This window comes from Trichomycterus rosablanca, chromosome 21, assembly GCF_030014385.1.
Source record: "Trichomycterus rosablanca isolate fTriRos1 chromosome 21, fTriRos1.hap1, whole genome shotgun sequence".
Lineage (NCBI taxonomy): Eukaryota > Metazoa > Chordata > Actinopteri > Siluriformes > Trichomycteridae > Trichomycterus > Trichomycterus rosablanca.
Genome location: NC_086008.1, coordinates 13284972 through 13308419, shown reverse-complemented (window position 1 = coordinate 13308419; position 23448 = coordinate 13284972). Strand labels below are relative to the sequence as shown.

At 40.5% G+C, this 23448-nt stretch overlaps 2 protein-coding genes across 3 annotated transcripts in view; both read left to right on the top strand.

The window, feature by feature from the left end:
• The window catches only part of sv2ca (synaptic vesicle glycoprotein 2Ca), a 31867-nt gene extending 25721 nt beyond the window's left edge, over nucleotides 1–6146 (top strand). Inside the window, exons 8-12 of one of the 2 annotated variants that reach the window (XM_063017675.1) lie at nucleotides 1651–1815; nucleotides 2041–2174; nucleotides 3510–3713; nucleotides 5628–5787; nucleotides 5874–6146. In XM_063017675.1, coding sequence (XP_062873745.1) covers nucleotides 1651–1815; nucleotides 2041–2174; nucleotides 3510–3713; nucleotides 5628–5787; nucleotides 5874–6057 — 847 coding nt within the window. In that variant the 3' untranslated portion in view covers nucleotides 6058–6146. The remainder of the gene's footprint in view (nucleotides 1–1650; nucleotides 1816–2040; nucleotides 2175–3509; nucleotides 3714–5627; nucleotides 5788–5873) is intronic. The other variant, XM_063017676.1, reaches the window with a different exon arrangement.
• A 10021-nt stretch (nucleotides 6147–16167) lies between these two features.
• Nucleotides 16168–23448, top strand: part of iqgap2 (IQ motif containing GTPase activating protein 2) — a 103831-nt gene continuing 96550 nt past the window's right edge. Inside the window, exon 1 of the mRNA XM_063018208.1 lies at nucleotides 16168–16403. Within this exon, the coding sequence (XP_062874278.1) occupies nucleotides 16358–16403 (46 nt within the window). The 5' untranslated portion in view covers nucleotides 16168–16357. The remainder of the gene's footprint in view (nucleotides 16404–23448) is intronic.

Here is a 23448-nt window from a genome sequence, read left to right as displayed (position 1 = left end):
AATAAATCTGGGTAAGGATAAAACACCTCCTATTTCCACCTGCTGTTTACGTCCTTTTAAATATGAAGCAACCCATTTTACAGCAATATCCTTAAAACCAATAGCTTTTATCTTTGTCAATAAAATCTCATGGTCAACAGTATCAAAAGCCTTCTGTAGGTCCAACATTACCATGCCGCATAAATTCCCTTTATCTATCTCGCTTCTAATAAAATCAGTTAAATAAAGTAAACACGTATCAGTGGAATGAGACTTCCTAAAACCAGATTGAAATTCATAAATAAGATTTTGGCCAGTCAAATAATCATTTATTTGTTCAAAGATAATCTTTTCGATTATCTTTGATAAAGTACTTAGAATAGATATTGGCCTATAATTTTCTTCATTTAATTTACTACCTTTCTTGTGAAAAGGAATCACCCTTGCATCTTTAAACTGTACTGGAAAGTGTATCATTGCTCTTTAAAAAAAAAAATCCTAATTTTACAGCCACAACGCATTATTAAAAAAGTGGAAAGACAGTGGGGGAAACATCATCTTCGAGGAAAGAATGTGGTCGGAAAAAAATCGGCGATCACTTAAACGTTTGGTGAAATCAAATGGTAGAAAAACTACAGCAGAACTCAGGGAGATGTTTAATAGTGACAGTAAGAGCATTTCCACACGCACAGTGCGAAGGGAACTCAAGGGATTGGGACTAAACAGCTGTGTAGCCTTAAGAAAACCACTTGTCAGTGAGGCTAACCGGCAGAAACGGCTTCAATTTGCTAGGGAGCATAAAGATTGGACTCTGGAGCAATGGTAGAAGGTCATGTGGTCTGATGAGTCCAGATTTACCCTGTTCCAGAGTGATGGGCGCATCAGGGTAAGAAGAGAGGCGGCTGAAGTGATGCACCCATCATGCCTAGTGGCTACCGTACAAGCCTGTCGGGGCAGTGCTATGATCTGGGGTTGCTGCAGTTGGTCAGGTCTAGGTTCAGCAACGTTATGTGCCCAAAGAATGAGGTCAGCTGACTACCTGAACATACTGAACGACCAGGTTATTCCATCAATGGATTTTTTCTTCCCTGATGACACGGGAATATTCCAAGATGACAATGCCAGGATTCATCGGGCTCAAATTGTGAAAGAGAGGGATCAGGGAGCACGAGACATCATTTTTACACATGGATTGGCCACCACAGAGTCCAGACCTGAACCCCATTGAGAATCTTTGGGATGTGCTGGAGAAGACTTTGCGCAGTGGTCCAAATCTCCCATCATCAATACAAGATCTTGGGGAGAAATTAATGCAACTCTGGACAGAAATAAATGTTGTGACATTGCAGAAGCTTGTGGAAACGATGCCACAGCGAATGCGTGTCGTAATCAAAGCTAAAGGCGGTCCAACCAAATATTAGAGTGTGTGACCTTTTTTTTGGCCAGGCAGTGTGAACAAGGGTTCTTCAAAAAATTAAAAAAATGACATCTATATATATAAATATATAAATCTAAATAAAGAGAGCACAGCAGTGGGGTGATGTGGAGAAGCTGCATTCTGAATCACTTACAGGAGTCTGATAGTAAAGTTAATGCAGCAGTAAGTGTAAAAGTGGTTGTAAAAAGCAACAATGGACTGCATGTGTGGATTTATGTGCTGCACTCTTGCAGGTACTACGGCTTGTCTGTTTGGTTTCCTGATGTGATCAAGCATCTTCAAGCTGATGAGTACGCTTCTAAAGTTCAGCGGCACTCCAACGAACAAACCGAGGACTTCACATTTAACTTCACCTTAGAGAACCAGATCCACACCAACGGTGTATTCAACAACGACAGGTAAATCAGCCTCCACATGACCATATACAAATTGTGTGGACAGTCTCCTGTCTTATTCATACAGATGTCTCTCTTACATTTAAAGGATTCATAAGTGTTACTGATGTCCTTCTGTAACATGAATTCAAAGACCTATGTGCAAAACTGCTATCTCAACAAACGTTGTGATGTGATCCTGTCCTGAATGTTGTGTCTAAAGTTTTTATTTTTACTACTTTACCACAGATTCGTACATATAAAGTTAAAGTCAGTTACTTTCATTAACACCACGTTTCAAAACTGCTACTTTGAAGATGTTTCCTCTCTAAACTCCTTATTTAAAAACTGCACCATTCTGGACTCTTTCTTCTACAGTACAGGTAAATTACAGTTTTTTTTTTTCTTTTTTTATATCACCAGGCTTGATAATTTTGATGTCTTACAATGTAAAAAAGATAGTTGTATATTAATACGTTATTATATACGTAACTCTAATATTATATGTATACATATATATTTCTAATAACATGAATTCTAACAATATACACTGATCAGCCATAACATTAAAACCACCTCCTTGTTTCTACACTCACTGTCCATTTTATCAGCTCCACTTACCATATAGAAGCACTTTGTAGTTCTACAATTACTGACTGTAGTCCATCTGTTTCTCTACATACCTTTTTAGCCTTCTTTCACCCTGTTCTTTAATGGTCAGGACACCCACCACAGAGCAGGTATTATTTAGGTGGTGGATCATTCTCAGCACTGCAGTGACACTGACATGGTGGTGGTGTGTTGATGTGTGTTGTGCTGGTATGAATAGATCAGACACAGCAGCTCTGCTGGAGTTTGTAAATACTGTGTCCACTCATTGTCCACTCTATTAGACACTCCTACCTAGTTGGTCCACCTTTTAGATGTAAAGTCAGAGACGATCGCTTACCTATTGCTGCTGTTTGAGTTGGTCATCTAGACCACAGGGCGCTGTTGGCTGGATATTTTAGGTTGGTGGACTATTCTCAGTCCAGCAGTGACTGTGAGGTGTTTAAAAACTCCATCAGCACTGCTGTGTCTTATCCACTCATACCAGCACAACACACACTAACACACCACCACCATGTCAGTGTCACTGCAGTGCTGATAATGACCCACCACCCAAATAATACCAGGGTGAAAGCAGGCTAATAAAGTATGTAGAGAAACAGATGGACTACAATCAGTATATATATTATAATATATTTTATAAGATTATTTTAATAATATATAATAATTCTAAGAATTTATATTAATTCTTATAACATGTTTCATGGACTACTTTGTTTTTATATTCTTAATATGTACATTTTGTTACTGGACCAAACTAAAAATTTAAACCACAGTTTTAGTGTTGTACTGTCAACCAGTGACTGAACTAATTGTTAAGAGGTCTTTTATTTATTTTTGGCATAATATCTCATTGTTTTTTTTTTATATAATTATACATTTACATTTATCCAATTTCCCTCTATACACTTTGGCAATCACCTGCTAGTGCTTATTATGTATTCATATAAAAAGCTTGAACATGTTTGGAGAATCTTGCTAGGCACTCTGTATTTCCTTCCTTTTCTCACTTCTGTGAACTTCTGTGCCTTCTGAGCTGTAATGTTATCTGTAATACTGTATAGAAAATTACAATTTATTTACTTTTTTTTGTGTTTTTTCATCCACAGATATTGATGAGACCAAACTGATAAACACAAAAGTCATAAACAGCACATTTGTTCACAACAAAACTGGTTGTCAGATAACGTTTGAAGAAGACTACAGTGCTTATTGGGTCTACTTTGTAAACTTCCTGGGGACGCTGGCTGTACTTCCGGGAAATATAGTATCTGCCCTGCTAATGGATAAAACCGGGCGGTTATCGATGCTAGGTAAGCAGGAAAATCTGACTGTAGTTCATAACATCACAGTCTACCCAACAGCAGTGGTTCTATTCTAAATTATGCACTCCTGCTCTCAAATGTACTTCCTTATTAATGCTTAAATACTTAGTCAGACAAGGAAGAGCCGAGTCAGACAGATCAAGCCATCTGATAATATATGAGACCTATGTATGAGGTGTTGTGGTGGATAACCAGCTGTCCTTCTCTACTCATGTAGTCAACATGACAAGATCATGCCGGTTTTTTCTTTACAACGCCAGAAGATTCAGCCATTTCTCTCTATGAAAGCCACTCAGATTCTTGTCCAGTCACTGGTAATCTCTCGGCTGGACTACTGCAACCCCCTTTCTGGCAGGTTATCACTTGTCCACTATTACAGCGTTTCCTAACCTTTTTTGCACCACGGACCGGTTTCATATAAGATACAATTTCACGGACCGGCAGGGAAGGGAGGATTTAATATTATTGCTCACAAACGATGTCAAATGAGCTTTTTATGTTGCAACAAGATGCTGCTCCCACCTAGGGGTGACAATAAGACAATAATACCCGAAATAGAAGCACTAAAAACTGCTTTTTTTTTTTAGCAATCTCTAATTATTAATTCTTTCTGTGTGGCCCGGTAATAAATAGCCCACGGACCAGACCGGTTGGGGACCGCTGCACTATTAAACCCCTGCAACTCATTCAAAATGCAGCTGCTTGTACGGTTTTCAACCAACCCAAACACTGCCACATCACCCCACTGCTGCGTTCTCTACACTGGCTTCCTGTAGCTGCCCACAAGTTTACAAAGCCAAAAATGGACCAGCCCCAAGCTACCTTAGAGATCTCATAAAACCCCGCTCTGTACCATGCAACCTCCAAGCTCATCTTCATCCACCCAGAACTCAGGGAAAACAAGCATCAAGGGTCTTTTCTGTACTGCCTTTCTGCCTAAAGATGATTAAAGACCCACCTCTTTAAGCCGCTCAGGTGGTGCAGCGGTAAAGTACGCTAGCGCACCAGAGTTGGGGTTTCGAATACATCATATCGAATCTCAGCTCTGCCTCTCCGACTGGACTGGGCGGCAGCATGAACAACGATTGGTTTTGTTCAGGGTTAGAGGGTAAGAAAGTCGGATCATAGGTCCTCATAACTGGTGCGACTGCGTCCCCTGCTGGCTGACTGATGGCGCCTGCACAGGGCTGAGACGTAATGCTGATGGGGGTGTGGCCCTCCGTACACAGTGCCCGTCAAAAATGCAGTCTGTACTGACTGTACGTGCCGGAGGGGGCGTATCTCAGTCGAATCAGTATAGAGGACGCAATCAGGGTAATTGGACACGACTAGATTAGGGGGGAAAATTGGGGAGAAAAAAAAAGACCCACCTTTTTGGGGGTATTCCACTAGCACACCAGCACCGAGATTCTGAACTCCTTGGCTCGAAACTCAGTATGGCCATCTGGCGGGCATAATTGGCAGTGCCTGCAGCAGATACTAATTGGCCACCGTATCTGCAGGGGGGGCAACCGGACTGTGTGTGGGTGGGTGAGTTGGTGGACTGGGTCTTCATACGCTGTGTAAGGGAGCGCCTGTGCAGAATGCAGGGGTGAGAAGAGGAGGGCTTTGCATGTGTCGGAAGAGGCGTGTGCAGCAACATGCTCTCCTCGGATGCAATTGGGTATCCCTCAGCAGCGGAGGACAAAAAATCTACTGCGCCAAGGGAGGAAAATGGGGAGAAAAAAAGGACGCACCTCTTTAATAAGCATCTAGGCTGAGCAATAACATGCACTTCCTTACGTTCTATAAAAAATAGGAAAAAATTTTTACTGAAATAACATGTTCAGACGAAGCTATGTGCAATCCTTGTTTAGACTGACTGACTGGTTGCTTAATCTCTGTGCTTTTGTGTGCTCTCAGGCTTCTCTATGATCCTTTCCGGAATCAGCTGCTTCTTTCTCTGGTTTGGCACTAGCGAGGCCATGATGATTGGGATGCTCTGCCTTTACAACGGTCTCAGTATTTCAGCCTGGAACTCACTGGACGTCGTCACAGTAGAGCTATTTCCTACTGACAGAAGGTCTGTACGGGGCATTTGGAAACACAATCATATTCAAACACCTACGCTACACTCTAACACATGTAATCTCGTTGTCGTTTTTACAGGTGTACTGGTTTTGGCTTTTGTAATGCCTTATGTAAGCTGGCAGCAGTACTTGGGAACCTGATTTTCGGCTCTTTGGTCAGTATTACAAAGGCCATTCCTATCCTGTTGGCCTCCTCTGTGCTGGTGTGTGGAGGTCTGGTGGGACTTCGGCTCCCGGACACCAGATCCATCGTCCTGATGTAGAAAGGCAACAGCTTTACTCACCTTGTAGATTTAATATAATACTTTTTTTTAAGCCTTATTTTGGAAGATTAAATGTGATAAAATTATAAGCCACTGAATGGAAATGAGTACGTAAAAAAATACATACCATAATTAAATAAGAAATGTACATTGAAGTGGGTGGAGTTAACTAGACAACACTGTGCTGTATATACATTATTGCAAAGTAAAGGTTTTTTTAATTATATTTGTACACTGATCAGCCATAACATTAAAACCACCTCCTTGTTTCTACACTCACTGTCTATTTTAACTCCACCTACCATATAGAAGCACTTTGTAGTTCTACAATTACTGACTGACAATTCTCAGCACTGCAGTGACACTGACATGGTGGTGGTGTGTTAGTGTGTGTTGTGCTGGTATGAGTGGATAAGACACAGCAGCGCCACTGGAGTTTTTAAACACCTCACTGTCACTGCTGGACTGAGAATAGTTCACCAACCAAAAATAGCCAGCCAACAGCGCCCCGTGGGCAGCGTCCTGTGACCACTGATGAAGGTCTAGAAGATGACCAACTCAAACAGCAGCAATAGATGAGCGATCGTCTCTGACTTTACATCTACAAGGTGGACCAACTAGGTAGGAGTGTCTAATAGAGTGGACAGTGAGTGGACATGGTATTTAAAAACTCCAGCAGCGCTGCTGTGTCTGATCCATTCATACCAGCACAACACACACTAACACACCACCACCATGTCAGTGTCACTGCAGTGCTGAGAATCATCAACCACCTAAATAATACCTGCTATGTGGTGGTCCTGTGGGGGTCCTGACCATTGACGAACAGGGTGAAAGCAGGCTAAAAAAGTATGTAGAGAAACAGATAGACTACAGTCAGTAATTGTAGAACTACAAAGTGCTTCTGTATGGTAAGTGGAGCTGATAAAATGGACAGTGAATGTAGAAACAAGGAGGTGATTTTAATGTTATGGCTGATCAATGTATACTGCTTTAGGCAAGACCTAATGAAGGGTAAGAATGAAACCTTTACTTTTTGCAGAACAGCAGATAAAGAGTTTTTGATGATTTGGGTATAACATGACAAAACCATGTGGATTATTATTATTATTGAAAGAGCTAGGTGATGTTAAAAGCTAACAGGTTTGAGCTTAGTTGGAAGTGCACTTAGTTGGAAGGGTTATGCTCTCTCATATGGAGCTTTTATTCTGCCACACCCATGTAGTTTTACTGAAATCAAATAAACACATGTTTACAAATTATACGTAAAGAGATTTTTAAGAGCAATTAGAATTGCACTCATGCCAAATCTACGATTGGGGTACAGAAAATAGATAAAATTAGAGTTTCTAGTAATGGTATTCAGAGAGAAGTTGCATGTGCATTTCTATTAAGGGATTAATATTAAATTTGCATGCATTCTATTTAAAATGCAGATAGATGTTGAGCGGTAAGACCAGTGCCAGTACTGATAGATAGATAGATAGATAGATAGATAGATAGATAGATAGATAGATAGATAGATAGATAGATAGATAGATAGATAGATAGATAGATAGATAGATCAATTTATTAATCCCAGAGGGAAAGTAAAGAACCAAAAATATCCAGCCAACAGCGGCCTGTGGGCAGTGTCCTGTGACCACTGATGAAGGTCTAGATGACCACCTCAAACGGCAGCAATAGATGAGTGATCGTCTCTGACTTCTACAAGGTGGACCGACTAGGTAGGAGTGTCTAATAGAGGGGATACCTGCTCTGTAGTGGTCCTGTGGGGGGTCCTGACCATTGAAGAACAGGGTGAAAGCAGACTAGTCAAGGGTGAAAGCCCACCATCACTAAGATCTGGGTTCGAACCTCAGCAGTGCTATCGGCCAGCCAGGCAGGTACACACACAAGGATGATTGGCTATATTGTAAGTTGGGGGAAAAGGAAGGGGGGGGTGTTTATGGGTAAACCCTGCCATGGATGGACTCCTGTCCGGGATATTCCTCTGCCTTGCAGAGTGTTTTCTGAGAAACAGAAGCTGGCATGATGAAGTGGTTAATGAACAATATCATGTATATTTACACAGACATACAAATTTTGAGATGCAACAGCACTCTTGACTTATTGATATTTAATTAGGATCTTAATGATAAGCCACATCCAAGATATGTTCAGATTTGGTCTAGTAGTTTGAGTATTAATGTTTCCATTATTAAAAAGAATTAAAAAAAATTAATAGGGTGATCAGACAGACTGGAGAAGCTGAGAATAAAACATGATTGACATTTCAGCAGTTCCTATAACTCCCAAGTTATAACATTCATTAGCATAAGGTCAATATAACTCATTATTTATTAACCCTGTACTTGAGTGCTTAGCCATAAACTGTCTTAATGCTTTTAAGAGCCCACAGTTTATAATATACATAGCTGACAATAAAGTAATATTAATTTAATGCAACATTTGTTCCTAGCATATTAGATGCCGTCAAACAGAAATGAAATTTAATGAGCTCAATTGTTTATAGCAATTAATAATTACTGCAGGCCTTTTGCATGTACATTTCTAAAACAATGGTTAAAAACAGTGACGTTACAGTTTAGTCTCTCTAAGCTGCTGTATTTTGCTGCAGCTGCTATATTGAAAATACACAGACCAGGTCATTAAGGAGCAGGCATGACTAGACTGACACATGCAGTGTGCTGGTGTAATGTATTTTGATCGACTGATTAAAATAATATTAATTACTGCGCCCAGGTGGCACAGCGGGATATTCCACTAGCACACCAGTGCAGAGATTCTGAACTCATCGGCGTGAAACTTGGCGTTGCCACCGGTCGGCACTACGTGGCCACTGTGTGTCTGCTAGGGGGCGGGATGGCCGGACTATGTGGGTGCGGTCTTCAAATGCTGTGTAAGGACCCTGATTAGCAGATAGAGGTGCCTGTGCAGAGTGCATGGGCGAAAAGAAGGGGTCCGCTAGGACTGCGCACGTGTCGGAGGAGACGTGAGCAGCAATATACCCTCTTTGAATGCAATCAGGGATCCCCAGCAGCGGAAGACAGATTGACTATGCTAAAATCGGGAGAAAATGGGAGAAAATGCATAAATTAATAGAGAAAATAAAAAATTAATAATATTAATTACAATTACTGTATGTTTGCTGTTAAAACTCCACATTTAAGTGGGGCGTTATTAACTCTGGGGGTAAAACTTCAGGTATACAAAGACATTTAAAGGAACCAAAAGCAGATCTTGAATAAGTGTGCCCTCAATTCTTTATGTCTGGTCACATTTGGGAAGGTGATTTTGAAGACTGGGGTTTAGAGGGACCACATTACACAGCTGGTGGGGGAAGGAAAAACATCTGGCCATGCTATAAACAGTTTTGTCATTTTGAGTGATGCAGGGATGTCAGTTGAATTACGATTGACGTTTTTTGTCAAAAATCAGTACACACAGTAAAAGTGTATAAACAGGATTAATAAGCAACCTAATAGAAAAATACTAGCAACACTACTCGTGCATCTGCTAAATAATTATATACCTTAAAAAAAGACATTATGCATTATATAATACTAATAATAAGTGCCAAATGTAATCTGAATGAACATGAAACAGGAGAAATCCTACATAACATGATTAATTTGTATATGAATAGAATAATAATAGTTACACTATGTCAATACACTATCAGCCACCTCGCAATATATATATATATACCGATCAACCATAACATTAAAACCACCTCCTTGTTTCTACACTCACTGTCCATTTTTTCAGCTCCACTTACCATATAGAAGCACTTTGTAGTTCTACAATTACTGACTGTAGTCCATCTATTTCTCTACATACTTTTTAGCCTTCTAAAGCCTTCTTAGCCTTTTTAGACTTTTAAAACACCTAGTTGGTCCACCTTGTAGATGTAAAGTCAGAGACGATCGCTCATCTATTGCTGCTGTTTGAGTTGGTCATCTTCTAGACCTTCATCCGTGGCCACAGGACGCTGCCTACGGGGCGGCGTTGGCTGGCTATATTTGGTTGGTGGACTATTCTCAGTCCAGCAGTGACAGTGGGGTGTTTAAAAACTCCATCAGCATTGCTGTGTCTTATCCACTCATACCAGCACAACACACACTAACACCCCACCACCATGTCAGTGTCACTGCAGTGCTGAGAATGATCCACCACCCAAATAATACCTGCTCTGTAGTGGTCCTGACCATTAAGGAACAGGGTGAAAGAAGGCTTAAAAAGTATGCAGAGATTATTGTAGAACTACAAAGTGCTCCTATATGGTAAGTGGAGCTGATAAAATGGACAGTGAGTGTAGAAACAAGGAGGTGGTTTTAATGTTATGCCTGAGCAGTGTATGTTGCTAAGATCTGTTAAAATGTGGTCTACTAGTTTTAATATTAATGTTTCCATTATTAAAAGGGTGAAAAATTAACAGGATGATCAGGCAGACACAGAGCTGCAGTGCTGTACTGCAAACTGATGCAAAACATGATTGACAACTCAGTCCTTACAACTGCCGAATTATAACATTCATTAACATAATGTCAGTGTAACAGAATGAATCAGGATTATGTTAAAATAAAATTGCAATTACATTGTGTTGAAGTAGAAAATCTCTTGGTCCATTAGGCTAACCTATTTGCTGTGTTGAGACATCCACATCTGCAAAATACGCAACACTGAAAGGAGAATACATAACTCAAAAACTAACCGCATTCACATTTTTGAGAGATTTCTCAGGTTTGCATGTTTTTACAGCTCTGTAAACCAAAATTCTGAAACCTTTAAAATATAAAACATTAGAAGATCATGATCATGTTGGGCCCCTGAGCAAGGCTCTTAACCCTCAATTGCTTAGACAATATACTGTCACAGTACTGTAAGTCACTTTGGATAAAAGCATCTGCTAAATGCTGAAAATTTAAATGTAAATGATGCAACCATGGACCTAGAAAAAGTGTGATAATGTCATGTATGTTTCATTAAAACAGGACTGGATATAATTACTTCTGATGAATTTGATTCATTTAGGTGGGTTTTTATTTGTTTTAATAGATGTTAATGTAGAATTTCCAGTATGTGCCTCTTCCAGTCGTTGTCTTGTGGCTTGTTGGCTGCTGGTGGTTAACCATGGACCTGTCATCACTGTACTTTGTTTATTACATAACTAAGAGTTTAAAGTTTAAGCTAATAAATGAATCTATTTTGGTGAAAGTAACAGTAATATATATTAACATAATGTAATATAGCGTCCTGTAATATTTTGATTAGGTCTCTGACAAACCAAAGTGACTTCCTGCTGGTTCATTTTCAGCAAAACTATGCAGTATATAAAGTAGGTTTGTATTAAAAATGTAGCAACATCATTCAGTTTTTATTTAATCGTCTAAAATGAACCTAGTGCAGATGAGTTTATTTTAGCTTTGTAATGTCGTAGGCTAATGTATATTAACTAATGTTTGTGTCCCGTGCATATGTATGTGTGTGTGTGTGTCCGGAAAATATTGTATATACTGTATAATTCAGTAAGAGTGTTGGACATTCAGGTGGAACGCTGTGTGCGTACGTAGTGATGGGCACAACTAGAAAAGAACTGCTCGGTGTTTCCATCATTTATTGCAATCAACAGTGCATGTGTGTGTAAAACACTTGTTCTTTATTCTCAGTTCCAAGTTCAGTGAATCAGAAAAGAGAATGTAACAGTGCTTTGTTTTTATGCAGGTTAGGTGTATAATTCTGAAGCAGAGAAATACAGAAATCAAAGCTTAATTTCATGAATGGAATAAAGATGTGTGTTGAAATTGTTTCGTCTCTGCTTGTGGTGAAACAGTACTAAATAATATCTTGATGCATCACATTAATAGCAGGTATACCTTTACTGAGACTGAAACAAATTATGCTTAAAAACATTTGTGTTTGTTTTGCTGTAATATTAAAAAATATATATATAAAATCACAGTCCTGGTTGACCATCCAATAGGCAAAATTGGTCGTTTTTAATAGCTGATTGGCACTACCAAAGATGGAAATATAAAATAATCAGAAATAAATGTGTGATAGATACATTTCTAAATCTATTACACTACACGTATTAAGTTTTTTTTTTTTTTTTTTTTTAACTAGGAATTAGCTAGGCTAGACAAATAAGGACTTGCCCCTTTATTGGTAGACTTGATCAATTTAATGAAGTGTCTGTCTGGCGCCACCTGACAGTAAAAAAATAAAATTGTATGTTTTACATAAGTAAAAGTAAGTCATCTTTAAAAAGACTGAATTTATGTGTAGATGCATTATTATTCTTTCTCTGTTTCTCAGATCCCCCCCCCATATTTTCTCCCCTAATCTTGTCGTATCCAATTACCCTGATTGCGTTACGCTTCACCTCTACCGACACAACCCTCCACTGCTGACTGAGGAGCTTCACAACTGACACACGCCCGACTGCCTCTTTTCACCTGCACGAGGCCAGTTCATAAGCGGATCAGCATTATTCCTCGACTTTGTGCAGGTGCCATTAATCAGCCAGCAGAGGTCGTAATTGCACCAGTTATGAGGAACCCCGGTCCGGCTCATTCCACCACGAACAACGGCCAATCGTTGTTCATGTGGTCTCCCAGCCCAGCCGGATGGCAGAGCTAAGATTCGATACGATGTATTCGAAATCCCAGCTTTAGTGTGCTAGTGTGTTTTATCATCATAAGACGCTATGTTGGATGTATGAGCAGGCCCAAATAACCCTGATTTTGGACAAAAGATTTATGTGACTTTTAAAGATGGTTCATTAGTCTAGTTTTGATAAGCAAGCGAGTACATGTGTGGCATACACAGAGAGGACGGTGCATGCCTGAATGCTTGACCCCTATAGTGAGGGTGTTGGTTTATCTCATGCTGTGGGGTGTATTTTGCTGCCATGAACTTACATTACTGTAAATCATTATAGTTATTCTAACTGATCAACTTCAAACATTTCTGTTTTTATAGAAATAGTACTTTCAAGAATAAAATTGTTCCCATTCACAGGACATGAGGGGTCAATGAACAGTTTAATGAGTATGGTGACAAATTATATCCTGTGTTTTTTTTGCATTTACTTGATTTCTACTCAACATCTATAGAGGATTTTAGACCAGTGTGCTTGGTGGTGCTCTCCACCAGAATCATCATAACACCAACTGAGGTAAAATCCTTCTTAAAATGTGTTTTATTCCTAATTATAGTGGTTTCTCTTTGTCTGTAGTTTTTCCTGTGTTATTTGCACTTGTACTGGCAGGTGGTGCAGTTGAGTGGCTCCTCAGCGGTGCTAGAACTCTGTAGTGATGGTCATAGACCAGCTTAGCCTACAAGAGGAACCGACTCTTTTGAACTCTTTGAAACGACTCTTCATTTGGTGTCATTACAGCCAGACTCAGTATTGTCACCAAAGTAGCACTATGATACTGGTTATTAAGCAGTATCTTACAGATGTATATGTTTACTTATGTAAGACTTACAATGATGAATCAAAACACCCCCCCCAACCACGCCCTAAAATGTGCGTATTTTATAACAATTGTGCTTGTATCAGTCAAGAGGGACAGTCAAGTGTTAAGCTGACGTTGGGAATTTGTACATACAGTACGTTTAATGCAGCAGATATGCAAAGCATCAAGACCTGAGAGACTTTGAACGCAAGAAGACCAAGTACTCGGAGCTGGCTGCTGAGTGCCGGGAGGCTGGCTGGATCACTACCATCTACCCAGTAGAGGTGGGATGCCGAGGCTATGTGGGGCTGTCAACTATACGCCTCATGAGGGATGCAGGAGTGACCGGAGGGAACCTAAAGAAGGCAACTAAAGAGCTAGCAGAGGGGGCTGAGAAGGGGAGCTTTTGACTTTGGCTGAGGAGGAGAGACAAGTGCTGGGGAAAGAACAACTAACCCCGACAACAAGCGCAGCGGGTAACACCTATCAGCCGCAGGGGGTGTCAGGGAGACGTCCCTGTCACCGCTCCGCCACCAGGAGACGTTCCAGGATTAAAGGAGCGAAACGTCAATGAATGGTGGTTCCTGGCTGATGACCCTGCAGCGGAAAACTACATGGGCACCGGAGGAGGTGCGACCGGCAGTAATGCCCAGCAGGCATTCCATCTTCCTGTATATCTACATAGGAACCAAATCGTTATGGCCAGTATTGTGTACCAGCAAGTGGTGCTCACTGTTATGAATCGCTGACAGGTTGCTGGGCAGCCAAGAAGACATGAAGGTTATGGTGGCTGATAAGGACCAATGGAAGGGCTACTTGCAAGTAGTGGTGATGTGGTGAATTTGTCACAGTTCATAGTAAATTGAACCCTTCTGTGTATGGGGTTGCAGAGTTGTAGACCAGTAAGAGTTCTCCTGCTAACTCCTGTCCACTGTTATAACCACCTACATTGAGAATGCAGGCATCAGAACTGGACATTGGAGCAATGTACTGCAATGTACAATGTAACAGGATTCACTGTGGGATGATCTAACTCGCAACAAACAAACATTCAAAGACCTGCTGGTAATAGGTTCCATAGGACTTGTCTTCCTTGATTTGGGCAGCTTATCCCATTCTTAATGGCATATTTTCTAAAGCTTTGTCAGATTGGATGACAAGCATTTGTGAAATGCCATCTTCAGGTCTCTTCAATGATGTTTAAAGGTCTGGGTGATTCAGAGACTTGCCTTGAAGACTCTCCAGTGTTGTTTCGGCTGCATGCTTTGGGTCATTGTGGTGTTGAAAGGTTAACCGTCACCCCAACACAGTGAACGATAAAACCTTAGAACCCAGTTTTTGGCTCTTTGAGGAGGCGCAAGTAAAAGGGGTGCAGGATTTATTTATTTATTAAACAAATTGACAATCTAAATGAAAAAGCAAGCCAAGACTTCAGTTACCATGTCAGTTTATGGTATGGTTCAAAATAAAAAAATCTTCTCCAGCACATTCCAAAGATTCTCAATGGGGTTCAGGTCTGGACTCTGTGGTGGCCAATCCATGTGTAAAAATGATGTCTCATGCTCCCTGGACCACTCTTTCACAATTTGAGCCCCATGAATCCTGGCATTGTCATCTTGGAATATGCCCGTGCCATCAGGGAAGAAAAAATCCATTGATGGAATAACCTGGTGGTTCAGTATATTCAGGTAGTCAGCTGACCTCATTCTTTGGGCACATAACGTTGCTGAACCTAGACCTGACCAACTGCAGCAACCCCAGATCATAGCACTGCCCCCACAGGCTTGTACGGTAGCCACTAGGCATGATGGGTGCATCACTTTAGCCGCCTCTCTTCTTACCCTGATGCGCCCATCACTCTGGAACAGGGGAAATCTGGACTCATCAGACCACATGACCTTCTACCATTGCTCCAGAGTCCAATCTTTATGCTCCCTAGCAAATTGAAGCCGTTTCTGCCGGTTAGCCTCACTGACAAGTGGTTTTCTTAAGGCTACACAGCTGTTTAGTCCCAATCCCTTGAGTTCCCTTCGCATTGTGTGTGTGGAAATGCTCTTACTTTCACTATTAAACATCTCCCTGAGTTCTACTGTAGTTTTTCTACCATTTGATTTCACCAAACGTTTAAGTGATCGCCGATCACGATCATTCAAGATTTTTTTCCGACCACATTCCTTCCTCGAAGATGATGTTCCCCCCCACTGTCCTTCCACTTTTTAATAATGCGTTGGACAGTTCTTAACCCGAGTTTAGTAGTTTCAGCAATCTCCTTAGATGTTTTCTCTGCTTGATGCATGCCAATAATTTGACCCTTCTGAAACAGATTAACATCTGTTCCACGACCACATGGTTGTTTAACAAATGAGAAGCTACTCACTACATCAGTTAGGGTTAAATAACTTGTTGCCAGCTGAAACATAATCACCCATGCAGTAATTTTCCAATGGGAGGCTCTTACCTATTTGCTTAGTTAAATCCAGGTGGTGACCTTTTTTTTGGCCAGGCCGTGTATATGCGAGTCGACTCCCAACGTTCACACAAAAGAGTCGATTGAAAGAGTCGACTCCTTTTGGTAACGACACATGATTAGAGTGAAGTATGAGTGAGGGAAGTTGGTGTCAACAGAAGCGGCACTGAGCAGCGCAATGGAACTACAGCTTTACTTTACACTGCATATAATACCTCACTTCTGTTGAACCGAATTTGCTTTAAATTAAAAAAAGCAATTAGTTTTAAGTCGTTCTTTTTTTAGGTTCGAACCTAAAGCAGGTTTAATAAGAGCGAGGGGAAAGCGGTTGATGTTTGCAGGTAGTTGAAGTGCAGCGTGTGACAGGATGTACCATGCAGACGGAGCCACCACACTCAGGCCTCGCTATGGATGTAAGTCTACAACAAATATTTACATTACAATTGTTTTATTTACTCTTATAGTGTTGTTATGTTTTGTTTTTAACTTTTTTTCAACTTTCATCAACTCATAGTAAACTGGTCAATGATAAGTAGCTTTAAAGTATTTATTAATCTAAATATGATATAATTAGTCATCTGCTATCATGTCAATGTATTAAGGTGTGTTTCATTTTTACCTTTATTTGTATAAAGTAAAAGAAAAACAGACATACACTGATCAGCCATACCATTCAAACCACCTCCTTGTTTCTACACTCACTGCTCCACTTACCATATAGAAGCACTTTGTAGTTCTACAATTACTGACTGTAGTCCACCTGTTTCTGTACATGCTTTGTTAGCCCCCTTTCATGCTGTTCTTCAATAGCCAGGACCACTACAGAGCAGGTATTATTTAGGTGGTGGATCATTCTCAGCACTGCAGTGACACTGACATGGTGGTGGTGTGTTAGTGTGTGTTGTGCTGGTATGAGTGGAGTTTATAAACACCTCACTGTCACTGCTGGACTGAGAATAGTCCACCAACCGAAGATATTCAGCCAACAGCGCCCCGTGGGCAGCATCTAGAAGATGACCAACTCAAACAGCAGCAATAAATAAGCGACCGTCTCTGACTTTACATCTACAAGGTGGACCGACTAGGTAGGACTAGGAGTGTCTAATAGAGTGGACAGTGAGTGGACACGGTATAAAAAAAAACTCCAGCAGCGCTGCTGTGTCTAGTCCACTCATACCAGCACAACACACATTAACACACCACCACCATGTCAGTGTCACTGCAGTGCTGAGAATGATCCACCACCTAAATAATACCTGCTCTGTGGGGCTCCTGACCATTGAAGAACAGCATGAAAGGGGGCTAAAAATGTATGTAGAGAACCAGATGGACTACAGTCAGTAATTGTAGAACTACAAAGTGCTTCTATATGGTAAGTGGAGCTGATAAAATGGACAGTGAGTGTAGGAACAAGGAGGTGGTTTTAATGTTATGGCCGATCCGTGTATATACACCCTGAACACTTACAGCTATGAGCAATTTAAAGTAGACAATCCACCTTCTGCATGTTTTGGAAGGTCCAAGAACACTATAGTACAGAGGAAACTCAAGCAGAGAATAGACAAAGCTCCTCACAGACAGTAATTGGAGATAATGACCAAACTCAGGGCCCATGTAGCTATATGACACCCACTCGTAATGGTCGATGCGATGCGATTCACGATCCTGGGTTTACGATACGATTATTTTCCGATTTTTTTTAAACAAAATTAAATTTTATTATGACAAATTATGAGAACGTTTCCTTTTATTATTTCTCTTAAAAAAAAAAAAAATATTGTTATTGTAATTATTTTGTATTTATCTAAATAATGAATGCCCTTTTTTCTGAGGTAGGTACAAACTATGCCATATAATGCTTGTGTAAAAAAACTGAAATGAAATTTTAAAACAAATCCAACATTATATAAATAAATAAATAATACAAATAAAGAAAGTGTCCTCACATAAATGAATTTGGCTGGAAAATCCCCTACCTGGCAACTTTGTGAAGTTTCGTCAACCAGGCGAGGTGAATAGCGCCAGTGCCGTCAGCTGTTTAAAGTGAATATCGATTCATTTTACATGTAAACCGATTTGAATCGTTACACATGTGAATCGATTTTTAACTGTCTTGTAATGCATCATTACATCCCTATAATTTAGAATTCCAACCCTGGCTGGGTATCCAAACGGGCACAATTGTGACTGAGGGAGAGAGGGAGGACTGGGCCTAACTATGGCTGTACAAATGCAACCTTCTGTTGTCTAGCTAAGATGCCTGCACAAGTGGTGTAGTATTCACGGAGTATGTGGTACGTCTCTCTGTGAGACAATGCCAGTGACTGTACGTGAGGCGAAGTTGTGTTGTGGTAGTCTCGGCTCTCCTCAGGCCGCGTAAGGGCAAATAGACGAACAGGCAAACTGGAAAAGATAAGATTGATTTCCAAAGTAGCTTACAGTACCGTGACAGTATACGGTCTTAGCAATTGATGGTTAAGGGCCTTGCTTAAGGGCCCAACAGTGACAACCTGGCAGTGGTGGGGCTTGAACCAGTGACCTTTTGATTACTAATTTAGTACCTTAACCACTAGGCTACAACTGCCCATTTCTACGAATGGTAACTTTCTAATTTAGAACATGGTTTTTTTAAACCCTGAGTCGTGACTCTCAGGTGGGTTGAGAGCAAAAAAAGGGGTGACAGAAAAATAATTTTAACAGCCACATAAACACCCCTTGTGAAGGATTTACTTTACATCTTGCAAACCACAGTGGGAGCAGATTGCCACCAATTGTATTAATTAAGTATGTTTGTTTTGTGTTTCATTTTGATACATGTGGGTCGCTTGAATAAAAGTTTGAAAAACCCAGTACTAAAAACCCAAACTGTCACCTTAAGCTGATTGGCTCAACTATTAGCTTAAACAGCTGTGAATATTTTGCCATATTGCTTATTCCTACCTCAGAAAAACCTGAGGCAGCTGTTCAGTCAAGGACTCAAGAATTCAGAAATCTAGTCCAATTGGAAACTATTTAGTCACTTTGCTGGCAGTGTGAACTGTACCTGGGGAGGAGAGAGTCTGTCTTAATCTCCAGCACTTTCCCTTGTTAAACATTAGCTTTGGCAGTTGTAAACTCACCTGACATCAAAGAATGAAAATATCTAAAGAATTTCATGAATAATAGAGAATATGCTAATCGCCCAACACTGGATGTGTAACAACCATTGAACGAAATTTGCAGATTACAGTAAAACATAACCTGTATTAGGTTTAAAATGATTTAACATTGGCACGTTGTTCTTTGCGATTTTGCAATCGGTTCGTCTGTTTGTTAAGGTTGATTTGCTGGTTGAATATTAACCAGACCTTTGCCACTAAGTCTAACACAAGTTTGGAATTTTTGCCAACATTATCCAAGTTCTTTCTTTCATGTTTGCTTTACATAAGCCCTAGAGCTGCTGTTGAGCCACTGTTGAAGTAATTAGTTTAGCTACATCCATTTTGACCGAAAAACGAATGCAGGGTGCTCAGGTGGCGCAACGGTAAAACTCGCTAGCACGCTTGTCGGTTTGAAACTCTGCTGAGCACCTACATTAACAACGATTGGCTCCTGTTCATACAGGGTGGGAGCCGGACAGGGAACTCCTCATAACTGAGACAATTACGACCTCTGCTGGCTGGGTGTGACTCTCCATGCACAAAACTGATCCGCATATGAACTCGCCTTGTGCAGGTGAAAAGATGCAGTCGGCTACTGCACACGTGTCGGAGGGGGAATGTGTTAGTCACAGCTCTCCTCAACCAGGGTGGGGATTGGCATCAGTAGAGAGGAAGTATAATGCAATTGGGTAATTGGATATGCTAAACAAGTCGGGAGAAAAGGGGAGAAAATGCATAAACAAAAATATATTTAATTTAAAAAATACAATTGCAGTACCACAGTAATGCAGTTTTTTTTAATCCCCCTGAATCTTAATTTAACTGACAAAAATACAAAGAAAAATACAACTTTTAATATTTTGGCTGACCAACTTCATTGGATTATTTAAAATAGTTAGACCAGAAGTAAAATATATAAAAAATACAGAATGTTTAGGTTACCTTGTTTTAAAACGTCCTACAATAAGCAGGTGAATTGGTAACATGTAAGGGAGTTGTAATTGGGTATAAAAGAAGGACCTACCAAAGGTTCAGGCTTCACAAGCTAAAATGGGGCATCACTCACAACTTTAAGCTGGACTTAATGAGAGAAGTATCAGTAAGTTTAAGAACAATGCTTCTAAATGCAAGATTGCAAATCATTTAGGTATTTCACCATCTACTGTACATAATATTGTGAAAAGACTGGAGAAATCTCAATCTGTTTAAGGCAGGGCCAGATACCGCTGTTTAATGTTAATGAGCTTTAAGCTGTCAGATGACATTGCATGTTAAATCATCATCTCATGGGCTGGGGAAACACTTTGGAAAACCGTTGTGACTTAACACAGTCTGCAGCTGCATTAGGAAATGCCACCTAAAACTACATTACATGAAGAGAAAGCAATACATTAATTCTGTGCAGAAAGGCTGTCAAGTTCTTCGGGCCCAAGATCATCTCAGATGGACCGACAGACAGTGGAAACATTCTGTGGTCAGATGAGTCCTAATTAAACTTTGTTTTTGGTGTAAAGGTAAAATGTGCAAGACAATACCAAAAAAATAAGGCTAAAGGTTGCAGAGAATAAGCAAATCACAGAATGCCCCAACTATTCTGGAAATGGAGAAGTTGTTGAATCTGATTATTACCAGACACCTGGCTTGGAATATCTTGAGAGTACCCACCGACAGTGGTCCGAGGTGGGACAAGTCACGACTTGCGAACAAGCTGCCAAGACTCATTGATTCCAGAAGAAATTAAGGCTATTTTGTCTGGTACGGTCCAACAGAAGGAATACTGGGGCTCAGAGGAGATCAGTTTAATACTGATGATGAGGTGAAGGTGCTACAACACGGTGCATTGAATCCTTCTGTGTATTCAGAGTGCCCCCTTCTAACTCCTGTCCACTGTCAAACATCTGCAGTGTGCATGCAGGCATCAAAACTGGACGTTGGAGCATTGGAAGAAGGTTGAATGGTCTGACAAATCCTGTTTTCTCCAAAATCATGTGGACATCCGGGCATGTGTGCATCGTTAACTGTGGAATAAGTGGCACCAAGATGCACTGTAGGATGATCCACTTTGCAGCATAAAAAGTTGAAGGACCTGCTGGTAATTTCCCAGATACCATAGGACACGTTTAGATGTCTTGTAGAGTCCATGTCTTATTGAGTCAGAGCTGTTTTGACAGCATATTAGGCAAGTGGTCCTAATGTTTTGGCTCATAATTAGGGCTCTACTAAATTCACGGAAGTGTGTGCTTAATTTCAATGACGGCAGTCATTAAATAACACTCGGAAATCGAATGATAGAATAAATAGAAGCTACAACACACGGCACAGCCTGCCTTAACGGTTGAATGTAAACGTAGAACATCCAGCGACGCTGCAAGGCTCAGTCTTTCTCAGTCCATGTTTTGACACACCCTCCTCTGTGTCCACAGAATTGGTTGGGAGTTTTCCAAACTCATTTACCTAAATCGTGTTTTTAGCTGCTTTAGACTTTTACATCTTGGACATTTTGACTTACCGATTGGTAACTGAATTGCCGTAGGATTGCTAGGGCCTCCTCATTATGCAAATTAACCAGTAAACTTGAGGCACTTTAACGGTACGTGAATAAAAAAGATTTTTATGTACACCATTCAGCCATAACATTAAAACCACCTCCTTGTTTCTACACTCACTGTACATTTTATCAGCTCCACTTACCATATAGAAGCACTTTGTAGTTCTACAATTACTGACTGTAGTCCATCTGTTTCTCTGCATGCTTTGTTAGCCCCCTTTCATGCTGTTCTTCAATGGTCAGGACCACCACAGAGCAGGTATTATTTAGGTGGTGGATCATTCTCAGCACTGTAGTGACACTGACATGGTGGTGGTGTGTTAGTGTGTGTTGTGCTGGTATGAGTGGATAAGACACAGCAATGCTGATGTAGTTTTTAAACACCTCACTGTCAGTGCTGGACTGAGAATAATCCACCAACCAAAAACATCCAGCCAACAGCACCCCGTGGGCAGCGTCCTGTGACCGCTGATGAAGGTCTAGAAGATGACCAACTCAAACAGCAGCAATAGATCGTCTCTGACTTTACATCTACAAGGTGGACCAACTAGATAGGAGTGTCTAATAGAGTGGACAGTGAGTGGACACAATATTTAAAAACTCCAGCAGCATTGCTGTGTCTTTTCCACTCGTTGAACTACAAAGCGCTCATATATGGTAAGTGGAGCTGATAAAATTGACAGTGAGTGTAGAAACAAGGAGGTGGATTTAATGTTATGGCTGATCGGTGTATGTACAAAATTTAAATTCTTTACTGAAAATAGCTTTTAAATAGTTCCCCATAAATAAATGAAAGTGCTTGTAGCCATGTTAAAGCATGTATTGCTACTATGTATTTTTTGGGAATATTCTTTGCATGTTCATGCACCCATTGAGAGAGTCGTTGACAGTAAATGGTCTGGGAAGTGAGAAGTGAAATAGCTAGGTGGTTTGGGAGAGCTGCTGGTTCACACACATTGTAAACTGATCAGTTATGTAACACACAAGAGCTTTGTCATGTCATACAATCAAATATCTCATGCAAACTTTAAAACCTGAGTAGAACCAATTTGAATTGAGTTATAAATTCCTCTGGGTGTGGATAAAGGGCAGCTGTAGCCTAGTGGTTAAGGTACTGGACCAGTAATTCGAAGGTTTTGGGTTCAAGCCCCACCACTGCCAGGTTGCCACTGTTGGGCCCGAGATTAAGGCCCTTAATCCTCAATTGCTTAGATTGTATACTGTCACAACTGTAAGTCGGTTTGAATAAAAGGGTCTGCTACATGCTGAATATGTAAATAGTTAAGTAAATGTCCAGTGCTCAGTTGCCATTTTCCTGATGTCATTGCATAGGATGGCTATAAATGGAGCAAATCCATTCATATAATCTAGTCTAGTCATGTCCAATTACCCTAATTGCATCCTCCACTGATTCAACCCTTCACTGCTGACTGAGGATGCTTCTCAACTGACACACGCCCCCTCTGACTCGTGCACTTTTTCACTTGCACGAGTCAAGTTCATATATACAGATATATTCGAAAACCCAGCTCTGGTGTGCTAGCGTATTTTACCGCTGCGCCTCCTGAGCGACCCCCACCAGCATGTTCTTTAACTTTTCTATGTTTGGTGCCTACAGTAAAATGGAATGTTTTAGAAATAGACTTACTGTTTTCTTCAGTTCTCTTAGAGGGAATTAGATCGTTGTAGTTTAATGAATAACAGTATAGGGTTTAGCTCCTGGGCACCTTTTTTTAAATTTTTCCAATTGCCCAATTGCATCACGCTTCC